The sequence below is a fragment of the Pseudorca crassidens genome, chromosome 2 (assembly GCF_039906515.1).
Source record: "Pseudorca crassidens isolate mPseCra1 chromosome 2, mPseCra1.hap1, whole genome shotgun sequence".
Lineage (NCBI taxonomy): Eukaryota > Metazoa > Chordata > Mammalia > Artiodactyla > Delphinidae > Pseudorca > Pseudorca crassidens.
In genome coordinates, this window is record NC_090297.1 from 50,356,343 (window position 1) to 50,372,344 (window position 16,002).

At 41.4% G+C, this 16,002-nt stretch overlaps 1 protein-coding gene across 12 annotated transcripts in view; it reads left to right on the forward strand.

Moving 5' to 3' along the window:
• FGGY (FGGY carbohydrate kinase domain containing) overlaps positions 1-16,002 on the forward strand; it is a 413,817-nt gene that overhangs the window by 301,411 nt on the left and 96,404 nt on the right. For all 12 annotated transcript variants that reach the window (XM_067726327.1, XM_067726329.1, XM_067726330.1 and 9 more), the window contains one exon: positions 3,448-3,595. In XM_067726327.1, coding sequence (XP_067582428.1) covers positions 3,448-3,595 — 148 coding nt within the window. The remainder of the gene's footprint in view (positions 1-3,447; positions 3,596-16,002) is intronic.

Genomic DNA, 16,002 nt, shown 5'->3' on the forward strand with positions numbered 1-16,002 from the left:
TGGAAGTCTGCAGCAATAGCTAGTTAACTGGAGCCCTGAAAGGAAGATGGGATCATCCAAGGGTATAGAAAGAATGAGAAGGGGGCCAAGGACAGGTCTCTGGGAGTCTTCATATACTTAAGGGACAAAGAGAGGAAGAGAACCAGCTAGAAAACCAAAAGAGTATTGTCGCCTGGAAACAAGGGGAGGAAAACAAATTAGTAAGAAGTGGCCAAGTGGTACAAAATGCAAAAGACAGTTCAGGTGACGTAAAGGCGAATGATGGTCCATCGGAGACAGCAACAAAGCGGGGATTTCTCCTCATGGTGGAGCCAGTCTCAGCAGAATGGGGCAGGCAGAATACCTATTGCAGTGGGTCAAGGAGGAACTGGAGGTAGTGTGGAAGCTTCTTTTCCAAGACTTCCTCTTACTCCTAGAAAAGGCACAAATTCTTCTGTTAGACCATGTGTTCTGATTTGGGGTTTGAAAGTACGGTCACCATACTTTGGGGCATCCTGTGAATCCAAAGAATTAAATGGTTTATGGAGAAGGAAAGTAGAGATTCCAGGGGTGCGGTATGCATTGAAGATTGTGAGCCATGAAGTCTGAAAAAAATCTTCCCTGACTCTAGAAGTGCATTTCCTGTGATGGAAAACAAGAAGGAACTATTTATTGATCAGCTATCATTTTATAGTACTCAGGACTCCATATTTAATCTTCATAGCAGCCTATAAGGTAAAAGTATTAACCCTGATAGCAAAAAAGTAAACTAGCTTGGAGAGGTTTAGTGTACCTGGTCAGCCACCTGGTATACAGTGAAGTCGCTTTGTGATTCTTGAAACTGTATTTTCTTCTTCATACACAACAGGACTAGGAAAGCAAGGATTTCTCTCTCTAAGAGAGGATAAATGAGTCTGGAGTTCATGAAAAAGAGGGAGACCTATCACTAGGAACAGTTAATATGTGATTCCCGAGCTGGAAGAGGGCAGACCGCCATTTGAGAAAGAATTGATAAAACATACAAACTGAAACAAAGTCAAAACCAAAAAAGGCACCATGCAAGGTTAAAATTATGTGAATAATGATGTGCATTTGTTATTTTAATGTTTTCCAAGTGCATTTCATTTTGAATGATATACTCAGATAGCGCACATGGTAAGGGATAATTGAAAAAACGTGCAGAAGAATGGCTGCATTCAAAGAATAAACATACAGCTGCGAGGAGGTTAGGAGTCAAAGGGGTAAGCATATGCCCCGTCCCCCAGGGATCTCATTAGTGCACGAGTGACCGTATATGTAGAGGCTAAATGAATCTCACTGTTTGCAAAGACCCACAGTAAATGAGACAATGACAAATCAATAGTAATTAGGCCGACAGGTTCTTATTGACCCAGATGTCTGAAACCAAATGCCCTGCTCTGAGATTCCTTGAGAGACAAAAGATTTATAGACATGTGCTTCTTCTTTTTTTTAATCCCTTTACTCTAAGTGCAGTGATGCTCTTCTGAAGTTCAGTGTTGCTAGAATTAGTGCAGACTCTTGACTTCTGGCTGGAAAGGATGTTCTTGTGGCCATCGTTGGCCATGTGACTGTGTTGGACCAGGAGCAGAGAGAGCTGGGAGATAGAAAACCAGGGTGTGATCGTATTCTCCCCACATATGTGGTTCTGGCCCTACCTTCCATGGAGACCTCAGAGGATCCTTTCTTAACAGTATCATAGAATCATTCTAAAACAGAGTTTGAATGTAGGGCTTTGACAAATAATTCCTGGCTGGGGATACAGAATCACAGAGAGGGTTTAACTTTGGACTCCGTCACATGTCTACACGCCTTACTCATCCCCTCTGTAAAGGGGTGTTAGCGGTACTTGGCTCACTGGGCTATGTTTGAAGGCCAGAGGAGCAAGGAGCAGCAGTTAATGTTACTCTGGTCAGTGAGCCTTTTCCCAAGAAGATCTTCATCTTCTAATATGATGTAGGGCCGAAGATTTTTACAGACGGGAATGAGGAGTCAGGGCAAGAAGCAAGGAGAGTGCCTGGTAGGCTGGACTGCCCTTGCCTCCGCCCAGCACACTTCTCACACTTACACACGTGTGCACACACACATTCTCACACTTACACACACACGCGCACTCACATAGAACAGTTTTGTTTTTCTATATTTTCTATCTTGGAGTTCCACATAAAGTTTTTATTTAATAGGTGTTTGAAAACCACTACTCGTTTGTTTCTTTCTTTACACTTAGTTTAGAAAACTTTTAGGAATTTCATGGGATCCGGAGGGACACTCACAGTGTCACAAAACTAGAACTAGAAATCGCTGAGCTGCACTCCTAAAACATTTTAAATGTAAATAATAAATATTATCTTATGTATCTTAGATATCAACCTCCCTTGGTCATTGATCTCCTATACTTTTTTCCTACCATTATTCAAGCCATGTTTAAGGCTGTGGTTCCAAGGACACCAGTGGGAAGTGGCATGGGATGCCAACCCACTTTCTTCTAGAATTGTCAGTTCAAGAGAAGGAAGCACCTTTAAAGAGGGGAAGGGTAACGAACTTTTGTGTCATGCAGTGAGATTTCACCCAGTGAGGTATTTTATACCCATTATATGCATGGGAAAACTGAAGCTCAGAGAGGTTAAGTCACTGGCCCATTTTACCCAGCTAGGACAGGTAGAACCAGCATCTGAATGCAGGACTGCCTTGACTCCCAAGCCCATCATCTCTGTCTCCCTCTCAGGTAAATAGACTGAGAGAATGAGAAAGGTCATCTGGCTCCCTCATTCTACATGTGAAGAAACGAAGGCTTAAAGAGCGAAAGAACTAGTGCAGTGTCATTTGGTAGGTTTAGGTTGGAAACCAAGCCTTCTAACTCCTGATCCTAACTGCATTCACTCCATCATATCACTGCCCTTAGCAAACTCCTATCCTGAGTCGGGGAACCATCTCCATTCACCATCATATTATTATTATAATTAAGAATACTGATTTTTAAAAATCCTTGACATATGTCCAGTAGTGTACATTTTGCAAAATCCTGTATCTTCATCTACATAGTCTCCTTTGATCTTCACAAAACCCTATGAGGTCAGTTGGGCAGGGATTATGATGGTTGTTTTTACAGATGCAAAGAGAGTGGTTCAGAAAGTTTGAATAACTTCCTCACAGTAGTGGTTACACACCTACAATGGAGTAAAGCCATTCTTGGATCTGGTCTTCTGAGTCCAAACCTTTCCACCTTCCACCAGGACAGGCCTCCAATCCTTGACGAGAGTACAGCGTGATTTGAGAGTGTGGTTTGCTGATTTCTATGGGTTGGGGTGGTTTTTGTGCTGAAGCTTTTGGGACCCTGCTTACTTTCTGGATTTGATATGGGAGTACAAATGATTTCTTTCTACAGAGCAATTTGCTCCCTGACCCTACCCACCCACCCCCTTTTAAAAACAAAATCCACTTCTCTTCCAGATGCCAGAGTATATATGCATATTTGAACAGTCACCTGGATCTGATTAAGAAGACTCAGCCCGTGGGTTTCCTCACTGTTGATTTACATGTTTGGCCAGATTTCCATGGCAACCGGTCTCCCTTAGCAGATCTGACACTAAAGGGCATGGTAAGTAACAGTCAGTCCTTGCACGAAGGTGAAGGCAGGCCAAAGGGCTACAGAGTTTGAAAGAAGCAAAGTGAGGAGAAGGCAAAAGAGGAAAAATAAACAAAGCTGGCCAACAGCCCACTGGCTTCTTGCAGATGCATTGCTGTTGGGAAGGCTCTTGCCGCTCCTCAGGATGATCTGCTGGAAGTTCTCATTGTTTCTGAGCCACCCTTGAGAGCGTTCGAAGCAGGATTTCTTACATGTAGCTACTGCTGCCTCTTTGTCCCACGGAGCGGCTGGAGGTCGCGAGCCCCTGCCTATGTAATCTTTGTATTTACATCAGTTTGAAGAGTCATGTTCTCCATCTCCATCTCCAGGCTGCCGGGTGAGTAAGTGGTAAATGTTACGACCTATGGTCTAGCTTACCGCAGCCACCCGTCTGCCTAGGCCCTGAGTCAGGGCTGCTCAGAATGCATGCCAACATTTTTAGGGTTTCAGATAAACTTTGGTAGAAGTAAAATAAAATTAATAACTTACGTTGGTGGTGAAATTCAGCTCTTAGTGACCTTCAGAGTCACTTCTAGTGCAGATATTTGGGGCCGGAGGGGCCAGGATGACCTTGGTGGAAGAGCTCACAATCACCTAAGCTAAGAGGTAACATCCTGATGGCCAGGTGAAACCGGTTGCCTAAGAATAGCTTAGACACAGAGAATTGTGTTTGAGGATGGATGAAGCATGTGAAAGCTAGGGAAAAAGAGCTAAACTACAGTTCCAAGAGGCCAGGAGAGGCCACAAACAAGAAAAGAGGCCATGAATTCAGAACTCACATGTCAAGAAGTGGAGAGCAGAGGGTGAGGTGCATCAAGGCGGGGGTTTAGAATGGAGGCCATGAGCAGTGCAAGGTTTATGCAGTGCGTGACAGTGGAGCAGGCCTGCTGGCTTGAGGAACTTCAAAACTTAACAGGCTTTGGCTTTGTGATTAATTCTATTGAGAATATTTTAAATATTTTTATGAGGCCAACAGAAAGACCCAATCTTTATTTTCATTACCTACTTGACATAAGCAACTTCTGCTAATAAAAGGGAGTCATGGTGGAAAGAAAAGAAATTGGACATAGCGAAAGTGATGTCTGTCTGGAGTCCATGAAGTGCGGCCCACACAACAAATAATGGTCTCGGCCTCCTGTTTGGCCCATGGAAGCAGAAGAGGAATGTCTGGAGAGGGCCACGTGGCCACAGGCTATAGCTAGAAAGCCGTACTTTCAGGCAACTGGCTTTCTGGGTACAAACAGAGGTTAGGGGAAGCACACATTTTGTATGAGTACAAAAATCCATGTCTTAATTAGAGACAAATATCTAAAGCCAAATATAGGAGACACTTAAAATGTTAAAGAAGTGAAGAAGCATGACCAGTTCATAAAATGACCCCCAAACAAAGCAGGGTTGTATCTTAAAATGATTGCAGCTCTGAAGTCCAGGGCTTGGATCTGGAGTCCTTCCTTTGGGGTCCTTTCCTTGCCAATACCTGCTGTACCAGCTTCATCATCCAGCATGGCAGGTGCCATGGCTTCCTAGTGGCTTTTGTCTGTGTTAAAACCAACCCTGACATCCAGAAACTTAAGAATTACCGTCATTAGGATTCCAATAAAGGTAGCCCGAACACAGACTAGAATGCCAAAGGAAACAATGGAGTGCTTTTAAGACTGTCTGTCTCATTAGAATAAGTATGCATAAGTATGTAATCACCGAAGGAGACTTCTTGCACGGGGACATATGCCCAATGGTATTAAAAATGCTGGTATATTTATCTTTTTAAAAGTTCTGTTGTTTTATAAACATACCTTATACATCACCTGATGTTTCTTAGCAGTGATTTCCCTTAATAACTGCCCTTGGGTTAGCCTTACCTTTGAATAGCTGTCATTTGATGAATTTACATCACAACACTGGAAGGAGAAGATGACCTAGATAAGATAGAAGGAAGGAAATTCTGGGCTAAAAATTTTCCCCAGGGCTTCCCTGGTGGCGCAGTGGTTGAGAATCCGCCTGCCGATGCAGGGGACACGGGTTCGTGGCCCGGTCCGGGAGGATCCCACATGCCGCGGAGCGGCTGGGCCCGTGAGCCATGGCCGCTGAGCCTGCGTGTCCGGAGCCTGTGCTTCGCAACGGGAGAGGCCACAACAGTGAGAAGCTTGCGTAACGCAAAAAAAAAAAAAAAAAAAAAAAAAATTTCCCCCAAATCTCTCTTTTTTTAAAATTTTTATTTTATATTGGAGTATAGTTGATTTACAATGCTGTGTTAGTTTCAGGTATACAACAAAGTGATTCAGTTATACATATACATATATCTATTCTTTTTCAGATTCTTTTCCCATTTAGGTTATTACAGAATATTGAGTAGAGTTCCCTGTGCTGTACAGTAGGTCCTTGCTGATTATTTTATATATAGTAGTGTGTATGTGTTAATCCCAACCTCCTATCTTGCCTCCCCCGTACCTTTCCCCTTTGGTAACCATAAGCTTGTCTTCCAAGTCTGTGAGTCTGTTTGTTTTGTAAATAACTTCATTTGTATCATTTTTGTAGATTCCACATATAAGTGATATTGTATGATATTTGTCTTTCTCTTTTCAACTTACTTCACATAGTATGATAATCTCTAGGTCCATCCATGTTGCTGCAAATGGCGTTATTTCATTCTTTTTATGGCTGAGTAATATTCCATCGTATATATATAACACATCTTCTTTCTCCATTCATCTGTTGATGGGCGTTTAGGTTGCTTCCATGTCCTGGCTATTGTAAATAGTGCTGCAGTGAACATTGGCGTGCATGTATCTTTTCTAATTACGGTTTTCTCTAGGTATATACCATATATATCATATGGTAGTTCTATTTTTAGTTTTTTAAGGAACCTCCGTACTGTTCTCCATAGTGGCTATATCAATTTACATTCCCACCAAAAGTGTAGGAGGGTCTCCTTTTCTCCACACCCTCTCCAGCATTTATTGTTTGTAGACTTTTTGATGAAGGCCATTCTGACTGGTATGCAGTGATATCTCATTGCAGTTTCAATTTGCATTTCTCTAATAATTAGCAATGTTGGCATCTTTTCACATGCTTTTTGCACATCTGTATGTCTTCTTTGGAGAAATGTCTATTTAGATGTTCTGCCCACTTTTTGATTGTGTTGTTTGTTTTTTTGATATTGAGCTGCATGAGCTGTTTGTATATTTTGGTGATTAATCCATTGAAGGTTGCTTTGTTTGCAAGTACTTTCTCCCATTCCATAGGTTGTCTTTTTGTTTTGTTTATGGCTTCCTTTGCTGTGCAAAAGCTTTTAAGTTTAATTAGGTCCCATTTATTTATTTTTGTTTTTATTTTCACTACTCTAGGAGGTGGATCCAGAAAGATATTGCTGTGATTTATGTCAAAGGGTGTTCTGCCTAAGTTTTCCACTAAGAGTTTTACAGTGTCTGGCATTACATCTAGGTCTTTAATACATTTTGAGTTTATTTTTGTGTATGGTGTTAGGGAGTGTTCTAATTTCATTCTTTTACATGTAACTGTCCAGATTCCCCAGCACCACTTATTGAAGAGACTGTCTTCTCTCCATTGTATATTCTTGCCTTCTTTCTCATAGATTAATTGACCACAGGTGTGTGAGTTTATTTCTGGGCTTTCTATCCTGTTCCATTGATCTATATTTCTGTTTTTGTGCCAGTACCACACTGTTTTGGTGACTGTAGCTTTGTAGTATAGCCTGATTCCTCCAGCTCTGTTCTTCTTTCTCAAGATTATTTTGGCTATTCAGAGTCTTTTATGTTTCTATACACATTTAAAATTTTTTTGTTCTAGTTCTCTGAAAACTGCCATTGGTAATTTGATGGGGATTGCATTAAATATGTAGAGTGCCTTGGGTAGTATAGTCATTTGGACAATACTGATTCTTCCAGTCCAAGAACATGGTATATCTTTCTATCTGTTTATGTCATCTTTGATTTCTTTCATCAGCATCTTATAGTTTTCAGAGTACAGGTCTTTTGCCTCCTTAAGTAGGTTTATTCCTAAGTATTTTATTCTTTTTGATATGATGATAAATGGGATTGTTTCCTTAATTTCTCTTTCTGATGTTTCATTGTTGGTGTATAAAAATACAACAGATTTTTGTGTATATTAAGTTTGTATCCTGCAACTTTACCAAATTCACTGATGAGCTCTAAGTAGTTTTATCATAGCCTCTTTAGGATTTTCTATGTATAGTATCATGTCATCTTCAGACAGTGACTGTTTTACTTCCTTTTCAGTGTTGATTCCTTTTATTTCTTTTTCTTCTCTGATTGCCATTGTTAGGACTTCCAAAACTATGTTGAATAAAAGTGGCGAGAGTGCACATCCTTATCTTTTTCCTGATCTTAGAGGAAATGCTTTCAGCTTTTCACTGTTGAGTATGATGTTAGCTGTGAGTTTGTCATATATGGCCTTATTATGTTGAGGTAGGTTCCTTCTATGCCCATTTTCTGGAGAGTTTTTATCCTAAATTGGTATTGAATTTTGATGAAAGATTTTTTTGCATCTATTGAGATGCTCATATGGTTTTTATTCTTCATTTTGTTGATGTGGTGTATCGCACTGACTGATTTGTGGATATTGAAAAACTCCTTGCATCTCTGGGATAAATCCCACTTGATCATGGTGTATGGTCCTTTCAGTGTATTGTTGGATTTGGTTTGCTAGTATTTTGTTGAGGATTTTTGCATCTATGTTCAAATCTCTTTCCCTCAGTCCAATTTTGGATAACATCAAAATAATCACCCTGAATCTATTTATCATGTTACGCTTTTGCCAGAACCTACAATGTGACTACTTTTTCCAACATTCATTCACAAAATGTGTATTTGGTGCTTACTTTGTAGCAAGTACTGCTGAAGTATAATCCTTACATTCATGGAGCATATTTCAAGGGAGGGAGGTGCTTGATAAAATGTTAAGTTAAAAAAATACGTAACATCTAGAATGTCAAGAAAATCCCAGTAGGGCAAGAACCATATGTGATTTTTTCTTTGGGCTCCTGAAATATTTCTCTGAGCACATACTAAGTGCTTAATATGTACTTATTGATAATTGATAGTCAACATGGAGATAATAAGAGGTCATCTGTTGGCTTAGAAAAAATATACATGTGAACAATTTGCTAATTCTAAATGAATTAGATTGCTACTGACTCGTACTATCCCTATGATCAGTAGCTAAAACCAGTCATAATGTCCGGGTAAATGAAGATAAGAAGTTTCCATTTTATTATAATTATGAGTGCCTTTGTTCATCGATGAATTAACTAATTATTTTAACAAATACAGGCCCTGTTATAGTTGGTGGGGGATATAAGTAACTGGACACAACTCCAGCTTTCAGGAGCATTAGTGTTTTGGTGGGGTCGGGGAAGAGAGGCAGGCAGAATATATAAACAAGCAATGAGGATACAGGGTCAAACTCCAGGTGCCACTCACTGCCCAGCGCTCCTTAGACGTGTGGTAGATGATAACCTAACATGGTCTCAGCACTCAGATAGGAGGCTTCAAATAGGAGGTGACATTGACACTGTGTGAAATAGGGAACGGGGTCTGGGACCAAGGGAATCATAGTATGTGCAGTGCTCTAGAGGGAGGAGAGCATGGCGTGTGAATGTTCACGATTTTTTTTATATCATTGTCTAACCAGTGATAGATTGCATTTAGCATTTTATCTAGGTAATTAAAAAAGGCCTTCTCAGAGAATGACTGGCCACTCCCTGTTCTCCTTCTGCTTCAGCAGCATCACACTCTCCCAGTTCTTTTCTCTCCCCTCGTTCTCTCACCCTTGTTAGACATTCATCCATTCAGAAAATGCTGATGGGTCACCTACTATGTGCAGGCCTATGCCAAGCTGAGGGAACACCAAGAAGAAAAGAAACTGTACCTGTTCCAAGTTCACATGAAAATGGGGGAAATAATATTGTACATGTGTGAGAGTGTGCATATGTGTGTATGTACATAATGTATGATCCCTGTAATGCAGACATCTATACAAGCCGAAGGAGGTGCTCAGTAAATATCTGATTTTGAATTATTTTTTTAGGTGGCATTTGGGCAGCAAACCCTGATGCAGCCTTTCTCTGCGTCACTTGAAAATACCTGTGAAGATAAAAAAAAATAAAAAGCGTAAACTCATTCTGACTTTAACAATTAAGATGACTTTCAACTAGGAAAACTAGAATTGACAATCTCAGAGAGAATCTGGGAAGATCTTCCAGAATCTAAAAGACTAAATGTAACTTGTTTGATAATCATAATATCTGACATGAAAACAAAATAAACCACCAGGCTTGCAAAAGTTGGGACCTCTCCACTTTCCGGTCCCTAGCTTAAAAATGCAAGGTCCCTTTAAGCCTAAAAACAGAGCAGTCATCCCTCTCCTGTGCTGCTGATGGTTAAGGTTTTTTGTTCTGTTTTGTTTTGCTTTTTGGAAGCAGCCAGTGAGTTTAATTTCCCAGAACTCCTCCGCAACCCGGACCTTACCTTCCCTTTCACTTCAATCCATTAGAAAACTGCCAACCCAAGTAGACAACTGGGCTGGAAGTCTGATTTAGAATGAATGGTGATGCACTGCAGTTCTAAGGACCCTGAATCAAAGTCTGTTAAAGGGGCAGAGATAGGGAAACCCTGTGAATTTGAAGGAGGGGTGTAGTTTTGCATGTCTACCCTCTGTCCTAGGATTAGAAAGCAGGGCAGTGGTGATCCACCTCCGGGCAACAGAGGTACACAAAATAAAAACTGCTGAACTCTGGGAATTGGCAACTAGCTATAGATCTAAAGAGGCAAATCCAAGTTACAGTTAGCGGGGCTGAGAGTAAATTGTGTACTGTATGCTGGGAAACACTGAATATGTATAGCGCTCTTGTTAAAATGAATTTAAAAGGTAATAAAGTGAGTCCATTAGGAAAAACATGTTGCACACAAAGAAAAAGAAATATCATTTTGAACACTTAAGGGAAAGGCCTCTTAAAAATTACTTACTACTGAAACCAAAAGAAAATATTTTAAAACTCCTTTGCATATTCAATAGGATTTTTTTTTTAAAGCACATCTCTATGAAAGAGAGCAGAAACTTATTAGGAAAAAAAATGAGTTCAGATGGAAAGGCAATGGAATGAGGGGAGAAAAAGGAAATGATAAAGACAGCTAAAAATACAAAAGCAGAATTAAAACTTGCATTGAAGGTTTTAATGCAAAACACATAATTTTTCCTGAAGAAAATAAGATCAGAGCTGTCATAAGACATAGTATATATTTTAAATTTTTTAGAAAAAAATTTTGATGTAGGGGCTATGGCTTCTTTTCTTTTTAATTTCAACAGTGCTTAGGTCAAAGATAGGCACTGAATAATTGCCTATGGTTAAGCAGTTAGTTCAGTCTTCACTTGTCAAGTGAGGAATGAACAGTGATCTGTTCAAGGTCACAACACCGAGAAATAGCAGAGCTTAGATGAAAACAGGAATCCCGACTTTTAGGATGCACACTCATGAGCCTCCCTTAACTCATACCTCTGGACTTCACGGAATGCACTGACTGTAAAACGTGAGTCCCCACAGTTCCATCATGCCTGGTTTCACACTGAACCACACTCTGCAGCCCGGTCCCTGCTCCCCTGTCTTGACCACCAGCCTTCTCACTCGTTCTCCCATTTTTCCCCTTACCCTGATTCTTGGATTTAAGCTCTGACCCTGTCTCTTCTCAGTAATAGTTCTCTTTTTCTTTCCACCCTCACTGACTCAGATTTCAAAAGTAATCACCACTCCTGGTTTGACCTGGCTCTAAACCCTTCCGCTTTAGGTGCCTACCCTTATAAGTAGGAACAGGGCATACCCCAGGAATCCTTCCATTAGGCTCGATAGAATCATTTTCTTTTGTCTGGTAAGAGTTGGCTCCCTGCCATGTCCCTAGCTGTTTCATTTCTCCATTGGTGATGCATATGTTGACCTGCAGCACTGGGCTAAAAAGAGGTGGCGGTTATGGGGTGGGCAATTTAATAGTATGCTTAGACCAAGTAGCCGGCAATGTAAATATTTCTCCTTGCCACTTGATAAATGAGGCACGGAGAGGTAAGGGCTGTACGTATGATGTTTGAAAGAAGCAGAGGCTTGGGTAATAGCAATCAGTCACAAGACAGTTAACACCAGTGATTCTACATTCTTTACAAACGAAACACAACAATGCTTTTTAAAGAAATATGACGTGGTCACACATAAAGAGATGAAGCTAAATACCAGGAATGGTTGCATGCTTCAGAGAGTTTGTGTATGTGTGATTGTTCTTATTCTGAATGGTTGGTTAGATAACTTTTACTCTAGTGAAGCAGTAAAGTGAGCCCAGGATTTGAAGCCAGACCTGTGTTGGCATCCTGGCTTGAAAATGTGCCAGTTGTGTGACCTCTGAGGTTAGCTCTGTGAGGTCTGTCTGCTCATCAGTAAGCAGGTGCGGCACAGGCTTCCTTGCAGGGTCGTTGTCAGAATCAAATGGAGAGACTGTCACACAGCAGACAGACAGCAACAGCAGCTGCTTTTGAACCTGTAGCTCCTGCTGAGTGGCCCTTACTTGCACGTTTACAAGATGGCCTTTGAACCCCGGGCAGCCAATCATGAGCCGCCCACCTTAGTCCCAGGACCAGTGGGGCCTTCCAGTCACGGAGGTCACCAGCCATGAGCAATCCGCTAGAGAGGCTGAACAATCACTTGGTCCATCACAGGAACCAAGTTTCATACAGGTGTAGAGATTAGTCTTCTCTACTTAAGTATTTAAGTCTTTGGCCCTCAGTTTCCTCAGCAACACAGTAAGCAGCTCAACTCTGGTATACCTTACAAAACAGCTAGAGCTGGAGGAGTTGTGAAAGAGTCCTTGCCTCCTTGTATACATGACCAGTTTTTATTCTCAAATTAATATGACCTCTTTGTTATGGTGGTGTTTTTTGAAAAGTTCTGTTCCTGAAATGCCCACTCAAAGAAATAAATTACCTCAGAGATATATCAGGCCGTGAGAACACACCATATTCACCAATTGGTTGAAACATGTTTTTCCTGCTTCACTTTGCAAGTACAACACTACCCAGAACAGAAAGTTATTTTCTGGTTCTTTGAAGAGCTGTGATTTCTAACATAAGGCCATATGCCGCTCAAACTGCTAGAGAGGTTGAGTGCTGTTCCAAGCGTTCTTCAAAGCAAGTACAAAGCAACGTGCATGTGGAAAACTGGGAGAGAGTCAGGAAAGAAGCGTTAAGAGATCTTAGCCAGTTCCCAGAGTGACTCCCAGCTAGAGACAGGCATCACTAAACAGAGTCAGACGCGGTGGAGTCAGCGACTCGGATGAGTATTTGCAAGAGCTCAGGAGAAGTCAGGGGCTGAATCCCTGTGGCTTCCTCCGGTGGGGAGATGCATGATGGAGCTGGAAGCTCATGGGCCAATTAAGCAGCCTCTGAGTGATATATTTTAAGCCTTGGAAACACATGGACTCTTTGATACGAGTTTGTTGATGTTTCTGTTATGATATAATGCTGTTTTATGTACCATGTTTTACATATTGTTTTTCCCTATGAAAAATTGAATCCTATAATGAAGCTTAATTTCCTCAGTATCGTTTAACTGGTTTTGGATAATGTATTTTTTTATTGAAGCAACTAATTTACCGGCTGGTGTTGTGATTTGTAATACGTGCTGTTTTTTCAGGGACCATGATGTACCAAACACCATGGTAGATGCTTTCCAAGCATCATCACCAACTTCCCTTATAACCCTGCAAGACAGTGTAGTTACTGCATTGAAAGGAATGGAGAATCTGAGGGTCAGAGAGTCTAAGTAATTTACTCAGAGGAGAAAAGAACAGAACTGGTAGTAGAACCCAGTCAGTTCAAACCGAGGTCACCGACATTCTCTGAGAGGAAAAAAATGAAAAACTAGATCTTTATATTTTTGGCATTCCTTCAGCTCTGTTTTCAATATGTCTGAAATATTTCTCCCTCATTTTAGTGATTTTTTTAAAAATGATTTTGCATTACAGAATCAGACTTTTCTTTCTTAGTGCTTTTTATCTTCGTTGTATACACCAAACAACAAATAAAACTGGGGGTGAGAGGGGTGGTGTGGACTGTGGACAGGAACCCTTCCCAAGGTAGTGTATGATGACAAAAGACTGAGGAGTGGGACTTCCATGGCAGTCCAGTGGTTAAGACTTCACCTTCCAGTGCAGGGGGTGTGGGTTCGATCCCTGGTCAGAGAGCTAAGATCCCACATGCCTCGTGGCCAAAAAACCAAAAAAAAACCAGAAGCAATATTGTAACATTCAATAAAGACTTTTATAAAATGGTCCACATCAAAAAAACTCTTTAAGAGCTTCCCTGGTGGCGCAGTGGTTGAGAGTCCGCCTGCCGATGCAGGGGATACGGGTTCGCGCCCCGGTCCGGGAGGATCCCACATGCCACGGAGCGGCTGGGCCCGTGAGCCATGGCCACCGGGCCTGCGCGTCCGGAGACTGTGCCCCGCAACGGGAGAGGCCACAACAGTGAGAGGCCTGCGTACCACAAAAAGAAAAAAAAAAAAAAACTCTTTAAAAGGAAGACTGAGGAGCGAATCAGGTGGAAATCTGCCAGGAAGACCCCAGGAGATAAATAATGAGAAAGAATTAAGGCAAGAGCACCAAGGATGGTATCCAAGTTGGTGTGTAAGTCCAAGACAGGGTTAGATGACGGCAAGTGTGGACCAGGACGGTTGACCAAAACAGCCTTGGTTACACTGGTGCAAACGTGTGTTAAAATGACTTAGATTTAGAGCATCAGAAGCAACGCAGACAAAAGCGTGAAGTGCCTGGTACATCTGGAAAACAGCAAATGGACCCGTGTTAAATGGTGTAGAGTTCACCAATAGAATAAAGTTGTGAGGGAGAATGTCAGTCCATCATGCAGTCGTCGTATGTATATTAGTTGTCTGTTTCTGCTATAATAAAATACCACAAACTTAGAGGCTTAAATTTATTATCTCACCGTTCTGTAGGTCAGAAGCCCAAGCTGGCTCAACTGGTTTCTCTGCCCCTGCTTTCACAAGACCAGAACCAGGGGCTTTTATCTGGAGGCTCTGGGAATAATCTGCTATCAAACTTCCTCAAGTTGTTGGCCAAATTCAGCTCCGTGCAGTTGTAGGACAGAGGTGCCTGTTTCCTGGCTGTCAGCCAGGGATCCTCAGCTTCGAGAGGCCACCCACATTCCTTGGCTTACTGCCCCCTTCCTCCATCTTCAAAGCCAGCAGTGGTGGATCAGGTCCTTCCCATGCTTTGAATCTCTCTGATTTCCACTTCTACCTCATCTCTCCTGCTTTATTCTTCTGCCGTATCTCTTGACTGACTCTTTTGTCTTCCTCTTCTGCTTTTAAGAGTTTATGTGATTACATTGTGCCCAACTGGATAATCCAGGATAATCTCCCTATTTTAAGGTCAACTGGCTAGTAACTAGTTCCACCTGCAAAGTCCCTCTACAGCAGTGCCCAGATTAGTGTTTGAGTAATCAGGGGATGGGGACCTTGGGGGAGGGGGAAACATCTTTAGAATTCTGCCTATGACATTGTATTAACACATTTATGTGCATTTCCCATTTCTGGGTGAGTTTTCGGCAATGTGTCCATTCCTGATACTGATACCTATAAATATTTTCAGGGAAATTTGTCCCCCTTTCTCTTCCAGGCTGCTGACTATCTCAGACCTGTTCTCCAGTCCCTGGCCTCTATCCAGAGGTTTTCCAGAAATCTCTCTGATCCTCCTCATTTCCTTGCTATCCGGTCATCAGCGCCTCCTGCATTATTGACTAAACAGACAGCATTTTTTTTGCCCCTTTGTGTTCTGAAAAACTTTCAATCAATTCCCTTGAGCCTTGGATACCCCCTCAAGCTCTGATGACCTAGAAAATCTCAGGATAGGGAATCCTGTTTTCTTGTCTTTTGTAATCTTTAGAAACCCCTTGAGATCTATTTCTAAGCCTTTTTTTTTTTTTCTTAGCAACATATATAACTACTTAAATTCTTTTAACAGCTAAGAAGGGAAAAACTTAGCTAACTAAATTACTGATATATTTGTTTATAATCTCAACTACTCCAGGGCATATGGACATATAATTCACAATACCCAAGTTTAGGGCAATCATTTCTATAATTTATTGTGCATTAGGACCTTGTTAAAAATGCAAAATTCTGGGCCCACACCAAAAGTTCAGTAAATCAGGAGATGGATCACAGGAAATCTGCCTTCAACTCAGATCCCGGGAAAGAGTTAAGAGATGTGCCTAAATTCGCACAGCTGCCAAGTGGCAGCAGGATTTAAGCTGAAGTCCAGGATGTAGATCATCTGTCTTTCCCGTTC